The 13,658-nt window shown below is 36.8% G+C and overlaps 1 protein-coding gene across 2 annotated transcripts in view; it reads left to right on the forward strand.

Moving 5' to 3' along the window:
* LOC110451741 (octopamine receptor 1-like) overlaps nt 1-12,256 on the forward strand; it is a 61,743-nt gene extending 49,487 nt beyond the window's left edge. For both annotated transcript variants that reach the window (XM_021499908.1, XM_021499909.1), the window contains exon 2: nt 6,541-12,256. In XM_021499908.1, coding sequence (XP_021355583.1) covers nt 7,303-8,922 — 1,620 coding nt within the window. In that variant the 5' untranslated portion in view covers nt 6,541-7,302 and the 3' untranslated portion in view covers nt 8,923-12,256. The remainder of the gene's footprint in view (nt 1-6,540) is intronic.
* The last annotated feature ends 1,402 nt before the right edge of the window (nt 12,257-13,658 follow it).

Consider the following 13,658-nt stretch of genomic DNA (forward strand, 5'->3'; position numbering starts at 1 on the left):
ATCGTTTACATTTCAGATATTGTCCGATTTATATTAATTGATCTGTTTCTATACAATGGCACTGCAACTTCTAATTCGACTTCCGTTTAATCATGGGGGGGAATGCTACTGATTGGACGAAATTGAGATATTGTTCGATTTTGCATTGTTAGGTCACCTGAGCTTTGCTCAAGTGACCTATTCCAATCACTTTCCGTCCGTCGTCGTCCGTCGTGAGTAAACTTTTTACGTTATCAACTTCTTCTCAAGAACCAGTGGATGGATTTTTTTCAAACTTGGTCAGAATCATCCTTGGTAGATGAGGAGGGGGTAAAGTTTACTATAGTTTCTATAGGAAACAACACTTTTGGGTATATTTTGACAATTTTCTGTTGGAAATTATATTTACTTGATGAGAATTATCCTTGGAGGAGGAAGATGGTTTTAAATTGTAAAATTGGGATTCCTACCCCAACCCTAGGGGCCAGGGCGGGGCCCAAAAGGGACAATTTGCCAATATTTCAAAAATCTTCTTCTCCAGACTCAGCGGTATTGCAGTCATTTTCTCTGCATGGATGGAAAGATCATTAGGGGCTTTATCTAAATTGTGACTTTCAGGACCCCCGAGCTATCCGTTCTCCCTTGGGGAGGGGGTAAAGTTTACTATAGTTTATATAGGGAAACAACACTTTTGGGTACATTTTGACAATTTTCAGTTGGAAATTATTTTTACATGGTGAGAATTATCTTTGGTGGATGACGGTATCACATTGTAAACTTGGAATTCCTGCCCCATCCCCAGGGGTTAGAGCGGGGCCCCAAAGGGAACATTTACAAATATTTTAAAATTCTTATCCTTTGATGACATGACAAGTATTGTATTTCACTTAGTTTACTTGCTGATTTCCACATCACATCTAAACAATAAAATAATTGTCATCGGACAAAATGACTGGCATCGGCAGATTTGTGACAATACTATGTTAAGATATTTTTATATTCGTGTCTATTCGCCAAATTTGTATAATGCATATAATGGCACTGCAAACTCTAACGAGGCTTTATTTAAGTAAATGTCTGCCATTGACTGGTTTTTAATTTTTATTATAAAACTGTAAGTTTGTATGTGAATTCTATTTGATGTTTAAGCACAATGGCTGCCGTTCATTGGCTTCTGATTGGTGGAAATAAAAATATTGTCAAGGAGACAGTCGTCTAGAGAGACGTCATAGAAAGGCGGAAGTTGGAAAGTGCGAGAAAGGAAGATAAAGACAGAAAAAAATATATAATGTGGACAACAAATCCTTTTGTGTTTGTCCAATGTCCCTTAAGCAGAACATAGACGAACAAAACCCCGATTCTGTTTTTTGCCCATCATTAGTCGCTTATTACGATTACATGCAGTTGGACATAGCGGGTTGATTTATTACCCGCACCTGCAGCATTTTCCTCCACTAAATCAGGAACATAATATATAACTGAATGCTCGCTCTTGTGGCATTATTATGGTTAGGCAGACAGATTATATATAAAGCCTCCATGTAATCCTATCTATATATTCAACTCATTGCAATAATACAAAGAGAAATAGGACACAGCTGATGTCCTATAATAAAGAATATTAACGACAGCCAACAGAATAGCGTATCACACATTTTGAGTTCGTTTTGCTATCAATATTAATAGTAACAAAATTTAATCATAAAACAAACATTTAAAAAAGTGAGCGTTAAGCAGGACAGGACAGCAATTATGTTTGTAGCGGCATTTGTCTTTTCAGAAATCTCATAGAAAAAAATGTTTAAGGATCCCCTTTAACAAGAACCATTATTAGTTCAGACTTCTCCCGATACAATCACAATTGCATCCTTTGTGATCCCAAGGCCACTTATCTTTTTCCCTAAGATAATAAGTTATAGTGTTTTTTATTCTAATTAATAAATGAAAAAAGGGATTTGGAGACATTCAAATCGCACATGTAAATTAACCTTTCATATTTAACAAAGACATTTTGTAAGTTGATATGTATATATATATAAACTTTATTATTTTACAACAATTATGACACAAGTTATTTCTACTTATAGTATATCAGTCACTCCTGTTGGCCCAGATGCTAGCCGGGGGAGGGGGGAGGGGGGCTGAAACCGGAACAAAAACACGTGGTCGGACAGGTGACCCCATACCTTCTCACGTCCGATCGGGGAATCGATCCCCGGTCGCCTTGGTAAAAGGCAAGTGCGCTATCCACTGCGCCACCCGACTTCTATAAGCAGATGTTTCAGGGCTTCCAATGGACGCTTGTAAGCACACATTTGACTCTCTAAAAGGAGCTTTTACTTTTGAGTTTGAAAGGACAAGTTTATTTGACACGTATGTTGACCCTCCGCAAACCAGGAGGAAATCTTTTGAAAGCCCTGCAATTTTTGTCTGACATACGAAAATTGCTCTTAGAATATAAGATGACCGGACTTTTATATTTTACATTACCAAATCATGTTGTTACTGTAGATTGCCTACAGTAGACTGGGTTGCACGTCTTCGAATAAGCGTTTAAGACGGGGTTTTGTTCAACGTCATATCAACAGCTATGGCGGTTTATAGGACGTTAAACAAAATCAAACAAACAAGCTATGGTCATTTAAGGACGTGTTTCCATGTGAGCTGTGTATGCACGCTTGCGTGAGAGTATGTGCAGGAGGCAGAGTATGTTGGTGTATTTGCCTTCGTGTGATAGCGCGGATCTAATGCCTGATAGTGTTATCTCACTGAAATACAATGCTGAAGGCATCCAGTACAGCATTCCGCACGGTCACATCATTCTGACAACGGGTGAACCAGTTGTTGCAATTCCCGTAAATAATTCCCGTAAATGCTTAACGTTAAGCAGGGAAAACAACTACCATTTTAATGACCTTGGTATATCCCGGCCTGGGGACAAAACCCATGGCCCTTCTCACCTGGTCGAACGTTCATCATCATTGCGAAATCGCCAACATTCATCAATACTTTTGCAAATGGTTTGTTCTCGATTTCGTGTGTTTTTGATCTGAACTAACCGCCACAGGTGATGTCTCTACAGGCAATGCTTAAATGCCCATACTTGATATAATTTAATAAACATTGTTAAACACAAAACGTATATTATTTGTGTACATTTTTATGTATTGTTAATATTTCAGTAATGTGTTCTTAATGCATAACAACTTGCATGTAACACTTATCCTTTCAAATAGAAATGAGTATGTGCAAACTAACAATCCTTGCGTGCGAATAAAACAAAACTTCTCTTGAAGAAGGCTCCGATACTGTGACGTTGCATTTAGTATACAACATGATTTGGGAGATGTCCGTTGTGTCTCGTAAGTTACCTGCGGAGTTGCCTTAATTTGATAAGGAGACCGCATATATGTTGCCAGATGTGATGCCGATAAAAATTACAATGCTGTAACACATGGGTTTGCCTCCCGTATATTTGTAAAGATTTATAACGTCTTGTCAATAAATGAAATAAATAAATAAATATACAACACTTGATGTCACGCCCTATCTAGTAAGAACTAGCCACTCTTAAGCGGCTAACAGTAGGGTATAGCTATACAGATATACAATCAATACATTTAACATATACATTAAATAAAACATTTTTGCAGGAGCTGCCTTATCATGCGCTTACTACGAATCATATGCCACCTAGCAAATATCTCCTTATGTGTGTCTGCCTGCTTAAGAGCTGAAGATGTATTTTATAACAATGGTTAAGTGACTGTTGGACCTGCTGCATGTTATTGTAATAGGCGACTAATGTGTGCCACGTCACTTTTCCAGCAAACTCGGAGAAACCTTAATTGACTTCCTCCTGTCCCTAATTAATATATATGGTTTTATCTTTAATGACTTCTCTATCCTTCTCTTTTCGATGATGCCTCTAAGGCACCCGTGTTCCTATGAGCCAGGCCGCCGAGAGAACATTAAACTTCATACCAACAGCGTGCAATTCGCAGTTATAGACAAAATATAACCTTGACACCACGAGCATGCATTGTAGAAAATAGACTAAGTTATACAAGACACTACCAAACCTAATAAATTTGAAAAATGTGTAAATTTTCCGTTGTGATAAGTCTACGAGAGTGATCGATTGGCATAGGTGGACAGGGATTGTAGAGCGCCTTACTGGCGAGAGGAATGCCCTGCATGAATAAGATTTTTTATGAAGCGTTGTCTTGTTTTACACCTTATACATTTTTCTAAGACGCTTGTGAAAGTCGCCATGTGCAATTTTTCTTAAAATGCGATCAAAGAGTCATGGTCATTGTATTTTATATTTCTAACATTGTGTTTTTAAACTATTGGCCATTATTGTCATGCTTGTAATTCAGCATTTACTGTCAAACTTTTTTATGAATTTTATAATGTACTCGGTTTTAAACAAAAAATGTGTGCGGTGCCAATAATAGCTTATTACTTACACTCCATGGATCATTACAATAACATTTGACGTATACAGTCTTTACAATATATAGCATCCTATTCATGTGTTACTGCTGTATCGTTTAATCTTTTATACCTTTTCACCTATATAGTTTTAGTCTGATGGATTTCTGTTGTGAAGGTCTAATTTTAGCGTTGTTTGGTTCTAAATGTTTTAAATATTTGATAGGCCGACAAAAAATACAACTTGCACGATAAGCCATCGTGCGCTAAGCAATATTCACTTCTTCATTTTTTTCTTCATGCTTTGAAAAGTAGAGAAAACATGTGACAGGTAATGACATCAGACCAACGAAAAAGTAAAAGACATAAGTAGCTAAGTAAAGTTATTTCTTTTTTAACAGACCAACATTGTTAGGAACATCATAGGTTAGAATTGTAGAGATGTTTACTATTTCGTCTAGCATCGAGGAGAAGCAACCATCATCACTCTACCAAGAGCTTTCCTCTGCTTCAGTCACTCTGGAACTGAGGGGAAAAAAACTGTGCATTTTGTTACCTGTTGCAAGATTTGTCAGAGGCAACGGATGCAGAAACCTTCTAACTTGTGATATTTTGTTTGAACAAAAATTTTAGTAACCAAAAACCAAAAAACAGGAACTCGGCAAAACATCATAAAAATTGACACAAGATCAATAAGACAAATATCAAAAATTGTCATTTTGACGTTAATAAGTCTAGACTTAATCATTATCTAGGTTCTAGTAATGGGATGGCAAAATAGCTTCATTTCAGCTAATGTACAAATAACTTGCATATACAATTGCAACACTTATTCAAATACATACAAAGTGAGCAGTGCCAAAAACATTTATAATGATCGACATACCTTCTGATGTCTTTTTATGTGAAAGAATGTAAATGACAAAAAAGTACGATATCGCGTAGGCCAAGCGGTTATGAATCTGACCTTCTACGATCATTAGCTCTCCATCAGTGGGTCGCGTGTTATATGTCTACGATGAACAGTTGCCAGATACTGGCCGCATGTCGTGGTTGTTCACCGGATACTCCGGTTTTCCTCAACCACGAAAACCTGACTCGTCTTTAAATGACCATGACTGTCAATAGGAAGTTAATCAAATACATATCAAACCAAACGATACCAAAACCCTTGAGCCTATATAATAACAGCAAACAAAAATCAGCTACACATTTCCCGTTCTAGCTTTAGTACAACTCTTGATACGTGTCTACCTACTTACACCATGGTCGCAAACAACTGTTTATCACGAGCTCGAACATTGCTTTAAATGTTTTATCGATGGAACGTCTCCATAACTTCTGTTCCTAGGTTACTTTCTCCTATACGATAAGTCTTTGTGGGGCTTTACTGTTTGCTATTGTGCTCTCTCGCGAAATACTAGTGTATTGTTTAAAAGTATGTCTGACAGGGAAACCGAAGGTGAAGCACAGCCTGTGGTGTGTTTCCCTAACAGCACTGTTTTCTAATCAAATATTCTAAAATGCACAATATTGATCACCATCCAATTACGAATTTTAATATATATATATTTCTTTTTACAATGGAATTTTATTTTTGTATTTAAACAAGTGCATGAAAAGTTATTTGATAGTCTCTGCTTTTAGTGTACGATATTTAATTTATCTGTGCGGCAAGATATAATATACATTACAACCAACATGCTTTGGATTTTATTTTTATTTATTCACTTTTACATAAATGTTAAACATTATTTTAACATTTTTGATTAAATTTGATTTATTCTTTTTTAAGCTGTTTGTCCTTATATGACTCCACTTTTCAATGTGATGTAAAAAAAAAAAAAAAAAAAAATACAAAACTATTACATGTATATATCCTGGACCGACAACATCGCTATAATTGTAAAATTTTCATTCTATACTAAACATAATGCAGACATGCAAAGAAATCATTTAATTGCGACATGCTGGCGCACAAATCGCATTTACCCTTTAAACGTCTACATTTTAAGTGTACGTGTTCAAAGAAACATTAATGTGAGGTGAGGTCCTTATATGTATCCTTGAATAGGACCATGATGTTGAATAATTGTAAACAATGCATTTTATTCTATTTTTCAGGGTCTTTGAATGGCTACACTTTTGACACCGAAACGAATTTCCTGCAGAGAAAATCAGGATGTGGGATTAGAGGAAGGATCATTGTCGCATTACAAGCGGGTGGACTAAATCGATATTCATCCGCGGCGCCTAATCACCATGAAAAATATGTGCTGAATACCGATTTGGCTATCTGTGATAAGACATGGATACTATGGGTGTAATATGTATCGCCGAATCCATGACAACACTCTATCCAACATCTTAAATAATCGGTTTTGTCATGTGAAAGTGTCAAAAATATAAAAATATGCTACGTTTAATTTAAAGTGATTGACAAAATCAAAGAACCACTAAGTTGAACATTTATGTTTCCTTTTAACGCTTTAAACAGCGGGAAATGGAATTACAAGTTAATGGGTCGACGGCGTGTCACATTTTTGAACTCTCTCATTCAATGCAATAACTGCAAGAGGTGTTTTGTGAAATCTGTTTTGAAATCATAACAATTATATTATGCATCTCTGTTCTGCATAACAGAACTGACAAATGAAACTTCAGTACCACGGGGAAATGTAATTTGTTTTGTGGGATCAATTTCAAGTCAGATAGTCATGTTTGTTATGAAATTTCGTGTAATCATTGATAACGTGAATTATATCGACCCTCCATTTATTCGAAAAAGTTTAGGACAATCAGTTTAAAAGTTCTCGTGTGACAACAATTAGGTAATCGATGGCGAAGATATGTGATATCTGATCTATTTGCCTCAGTTGTTTTACCATGGAGAATTGTTCGGCAGGAGCGGAGGGAGTTTCGTTCTACGACTTGAGCCCGGGGATGATTGTTGCTTGTATAGCTCTGGGGTTAATCAATCTCATCGTGCTCCTTGGTAACAGCTTGGTTATTACAGCTGTAGTCCGGAACCGGAAGTTGCGCACTATCACAAATATATATATAGTGTCTTTGGCATGCGCAGATATGCTTCTCGCAATTTTTGTACTTCCATTTTCTGCAGCTTTGGAAGTTTTGCACTTTTGGCCATTTGGAAAACCATTTTGTTCCATGTGGCTAGCTATCGATGTCCTACTGTGTACTGCATCCATATTGAATTTGTGCGCTATAAGCTTGGATAGATTTTTAGCGGTTACAAAACCTATTCGATATCCTAGTCTTGTTTCCAAAAAGAGAGGGAAAATCTTAGTGATGTGTGTTTGGGTGTTGTCCTTCGTGATTTCATTCCCACCCTTGATTGGCTGGAATGACGAGAATAATGGAATACAGAAACACAACAACTGGCTTATAACAGAGCAGGAACGCGATAATTACACAAAGGGAGGTAATTACTCTACTACAGGCAACTTATACAACGAAAGGGCAATTAATGAAACAATATGTGTGAAGCTATACCCTGAGTGTGAACTGACCCCCACCAAGGGTTATAGAGTATACGCCGCCCTCGGGTCTTTCTATATTCCAATGTTTATCATGTCTTTTTTCTACTGTAGGATATACCGAGCTGCTATACGTACCGCAGCGTCGCTCAGAACGGGAATACTGATGACCAAGCGTACGGACGAACAAACTAACAACAAGTGTCCAAAGATGGACACGATCGCGCTACGTGTCCATCGTGGGGGTGGATCCATATACCGGTCACCATCCAACATGTCAAGCCGAAGGACGTCATATCTCATTTGTAGTAAGGAGGAAAGATTAGCAAATTGCAACAGCGATATAGAGCTTCTGCCGTTACGTAATCGTCCCATTTCTTGTAATAACAATAACAAAAGATCCCTCACACATAACCGCTCCGATTCCGACTTAAGAAATGGGACGTTCCGTCACCAACACAGGTGCACAACCGACCCTGCAAGTGACAGCTTGGCAGTCTATCTAGGCACCTCAACCTCACCACGAACACAGTGTCCGGAAAGTCCCTATCAAAATCGGAAGCTGGTGGTTAGCAACCGGAACTTTGGTCCCTCAAACAGACGTCATCGTTCTGTTCTCTTTATCAACGATGGACAACCTAATCAAAAAATTAACATACGTAAATTTCTAAGGGACACGAAGGCGGCAAAAACTGTCGCAATTATTGTCGGTGCTTTCCTTTTATGTTGGTTTCCATTTTTTACCATTTATTTGATTGGAGCATTTTGTTCCGACTGTGTTCCCGGTTTAGCGTTTTCAATATTTTTCTGGCTTGGATATTGTAATTCAATGATAAATCCATTTATCTACGCTTTATTTTCAAGAGATTTTAGATGTGCTTTTAGAAGAATTCTATCTTGTAGGAGAGTTTCCCGAACCTTTTTATTTCGGAGAGCGGACCAATCTCCGTGTAACAAAAGAATGCTTGGAGGCCCCGTTCTAGAAAGTGAAAGTTATTCCGACTTTTGATTGTCATTTTACATTTACATGCGATGGATTATTTCTCAACTTACTTTTTACAATGATTAGACGCTAAACGGACATTTTCTTTGTTTGAACTATCAGTCAGTGTGCAGTGCGCATACTTGTAGTTGCAATACCGCAGCAGCTAAAGTTATTCGCTGAATGCCTTCATTAAATTAAAATATATTTAAAACACTTAACTATAGAATAAAAACATAAATCATTCAGGTCGTCCGCTAGTCGTTTCTGCCTTCTAGAGCTTCTTCATATATATATGTTATATTTCATCATTTGTGATTGATATTCAATATCAAATCATAGTATGTAGGTCTTTCTTAGGATATGAATAATTATTGAGCATGAATTCGAACGGATTTTCAAGGTCTTCATAAAATCAATCACTTACAGTTTATATCATATTAAGCTAATTCGAGTAGCATGACTGTTCCTCGTGCTCATTTAAATAGTTTCTGATTGAATGAACAACTTTCTAGTAACGGTAGATCAGAAATATTTTAATGAGCATGCGAACATTGCTACCTATATGCCATGAAATATAAACGACATAAATAGGAAGGTCAAACAAATAGCAAGCGTGTATTTTCGACAGAAGTCTTTCAACTTTTAATCGAAGTTGGATATATGTCTCAAAAGACAGAGATGGTCGATATATTTTTTGATTAGATTATATTTGTCCTATTTTTCAAAGATTGGCACTTTAGATATCTTGATTACATATAAATACTGTGATATGATAATGGTCCCGATTACAGTGAAATTTAAAATGGCACGTCAATGACAAAAGGTTTATGTAGATTTAACATTCCTTCATGGCCTTGACAAAGAGCTGTAGTTGTGCTGGTTGATCGAAGATTTATTATTTTGCCCTAACTATGTTAACATGTTATTGTCTAAAGATTATAACTATTATTATGTTTTGTTGGCGTTTAATGTCCTCGCAAGGAGGTATCTAGGGATACACCGCCTTGAAAAAGAAAGTAGATAGAAAAGAAAGATTACAAGGATGATACATGTTAGAAACGAAAAAGATCCCAAGTATTTCAATGGGGGCAGCAGCTCAATGTTTGTATCTTCGTGTCCTATTCGTAGATTACACGGACGAAAAACTCAAATTATGTAAGGGGCCGAACACCAGTCGTCCTTTACCATACACATGCAGTGGAACACAGCAGGTCTTTTCTTGATTTCTTCAATGTTCCCAATATAGAAGACAAGGCTGAAACCGCCCCGTTTCTGCAGGGGGATTAACAAAACTATTCGATAAATGTTTGTACGAGGATTTAACATACTTGCTTCAGCTAATGTCAGATGTGAGGGCCCTTTGGACTTCTTTTTATTTATTTTTTATTTTCTAAAAGTAACACATAATCGTAAAACTTTATAGCTATTTGTCAACAAAGATTCATGTTATAAAATGGGATCGAAATATGAAGGAATTCAGTTGTTTATATTTCTTTCAAGCAGTGAAATATTTTCGAACACTGGGTGGAACCAGTCTTAAAACGTCATAAGAATATATCATGCGACGTTAAATTTTATACAGTAGCGTGCGTCTGGAAATCACAAATTTAATATCGTAATTAATCTATCAACATTCCACTGTCGGATATCAAAAACACAGAATATGTCGCATAAGACAATTTAAACACATATCATGCAGCCGAATGTATCGAAAAACGCTACTGTCGAACTCAATGTCAGCCAATAGCCACAAGCCGCCAACACAAATCGCTACGACAGAACGTTGTAAGCAATAAGGCATTCTAAGTTAGCTATAAACCACATGTTAGCAATAAAGAAGACCGCTACGTCAAAACTTACATGCCGTCATACATACTTATATAAAGGAAAACGGGTACACCGCTACGACTGAATTCAATAGTATATCAATGAAGACAAGTCGCTACGGCAGAGCTTAACATACATGTTAGTTAAAAAGACACATCAAAACATCCGAATTGTTTGTTAACTATAAGGAATATCGCTACTGACAAACGTCCGCATCAACCATAAGGCTAACTGCTACAACAAAACACTATGATAGTCATAAGCAGACTGCTACATAGAAATCTACGCAAGTCTAAATGATAATCGCTTCTGCCAAAATGTATGTCAGGAAAAGGCAGCTTGCTATGAAACAAAACTATGTTGGGAATAAGAATGTGTGATTCGACAGTCCTGTCTTGACAGAACTCTTCAAGAAAGTAAAATTCAGGTTGCTATGAGCGAACGCTTTGTAAACCAAAAGGCAGACCACCAGACATGAAATGTGTGTAAGCCATACGTCAGCTTACTACGGCGAAACGTTGAGTCACATCGCTACAATTTGATATGAATATAAGCATGTATCCTGTCAAATAAGATTGTATAGAATAGCGTGCAAACTTACATCACCAATCCAATATCATATGTAACCTATCAACATTCCAATGAAAGGCATTTAATACGTAGAACATGTCACATAAGGCGATTTAAACACATATCATGCAGACGAATTTAAAGGGAAAACACTACTGCTGAACTCTGTGCAAGTCTTATGCAGACCACAACGACAAAACTCAATGTTAAGCCCTTAACATTGCTATGTATATCACTTGATATGACAGCGGATTCTCATAGGAAAATGTCATACACTTTGGTCTGTCAATGAGACCAATACTATCACTGCTTTCCCCGAGAGAACGTTCAAAGACATGACACTTGCTGCCACAATATGTGTCTTAAGAATCGGTAGTGTGATTATCTTTTATTCAATTCTTGTTGGAGGCGAGAAATCTACATGTACGATGTATTTAATACCGATAGAATATATCAACAATTACCGTTATGTGTATTTCAGAAGGAGGTATCGGCCCCCATTAAATCAGTCTACGTCATCAAAATCTACGTGAAACAGGTTTTGTTGCGTTTATTTTGTATGCTGCTTTCGTATTCTTTTATGACAATTCCGCCCATTTTCTGTTTGACTTAATTGCTTACATGATTTTATAAAAAGAAGATGAGGCTGTTATTTGTAGTAAAACTCCAGGGCGCTATATCGCAGCCTCCCAAAAGTATTCATTACATAACACTTCAATCTCGTGATGAAATTAAAGATTTAATGTGTCATCGCCACGACTGACAACCTTGCATTCCCCCTTCTGCAGATGAAGAGATATACCGACAGGTAGTGTAGAAATAAACAGTTGTGTCGTATGGTTGAATGTTTTGAGTGGTGTTATTGTTTCAATTATTTAAGAAATGGATATGCGCGTGCAATCGATCTGTATGTGGTAGTATATATTATATTTAGTGAAAAAATAATAAATAACATTTTATCTCGTTGCTCAATTAAGACGTGTTGGTGTTATATCTTTTAATACAGTATTTCATGGCCATACACAATAGTATACCCTCTTTGAAATGTTAAACTTAAGTAGACACAACGGCAAGGTTGAAGGAAGGAAGACTATATAAAGTATGCTTCATTTTAATTGCAATCTATTCAATCACTTCATGAAAACTCTTGCGTTGAACTTTGTTCAATAAGCATTGAAAGATACATGTTTTCAACAGAAATGTTTCCATCCATTTGTGATATGTATGATACGTCTATGAATGTCAGATGAACGCAATGACTGTCTAATGCACGCGACGCAGTGTTTAAATTTCTCTTTGGTTTAGCCTCATTTGGTTACTATGCAGCCGGAACCATCAGGCGTTTTGACATCTATATTAGGTTGAGGCTATAGCGGTGATTAGTTGCCCTGGCCAATCTGTTTATTCGGCTGTAAAGTAAGCTTAATCTGTATTGGTCGTAGCCTAATTTAATTTCGAACTACTGGTTTCTTGTCACGAACACCAGTAAGAGGGAGACAGGGGACAATGTCTCTGAGATTTCTGCTGAAAGTGGAAATCGAACACAGTCCATTGCGTGGAAGGCAAGATGCTTGACTATTGAGTCGAATCGCCTAGTAAAACAACACAAACTGTCAGTTGACCATTTACATAACCATTTTACTTTGATGCAAAATTCCATATCATAATTCGTACCACGTGGCCTTATATGACATGAAAATGAGCGTGACTCAGTGCCTTGATGACGGATCATCAGGTTTATTTTAAATAGTAACTTGTTTTAACAAGGAGATCAAGGTTTTATCAGTGTACCTGTAGGATATATTTATAATCCAAAGGGCACATCACAGAAAGCGGCGATCAGTACACACAGTAGAAAATGGGTAACTACTGGATTTGCAAATATAGTTTTGTTATTGAATTATTTACAGCCATTCGTTTCAGAAGAGGTATTTAAGTGAAAGGAAATAACATTAAACAAATGAAACGGCCAATTCGAAAAGCAAACTTTTCTTATGGTACGATTATCGTTTCGCATAAATAGACACAGGACAAATTGCTACAGAAAGGAAAATACATAACTATTGCAATGGATAAAGTGAGCGTTTTTTAGTTTCGTTATGTTCTTAAATGATCATATGGCTTTAAAACCAAGAGGAAGATGTCCGCTCATATGGAATAGCTTCGAACTGAGTACCAGTTTTGTAACAAGAAAAATCATTAAAATCACTGCCATGGTATCAACATGTACAACACAATCTGGACAAAAAGAAAAAAAGGAATTAATGATGCATACAAAGTCGTAAAACTACACAAAATTACAGAGGCAAAACCAGGGATTACGGATGGGTAAGCAATTCCTGCTCCACATGGTACATCAACCA

Source organism: Mizuhopecten yessoensis, unplaced genomic scaffold (assembly GCF_002113885.1).
Source record: "Mizuhopecten yessoensis strain PY_sf001 unplaced genomic scaffold, ASM211388v2 scaffold6169, whole genome shotgun sequence".
Taxonomy (NCBI): Eukaryota; Metazoa; Mollusca; class Bivalvia; order Pectinida; family Pectinidae; genus Mizuhopecten; species Mizuhopecten yessoensis.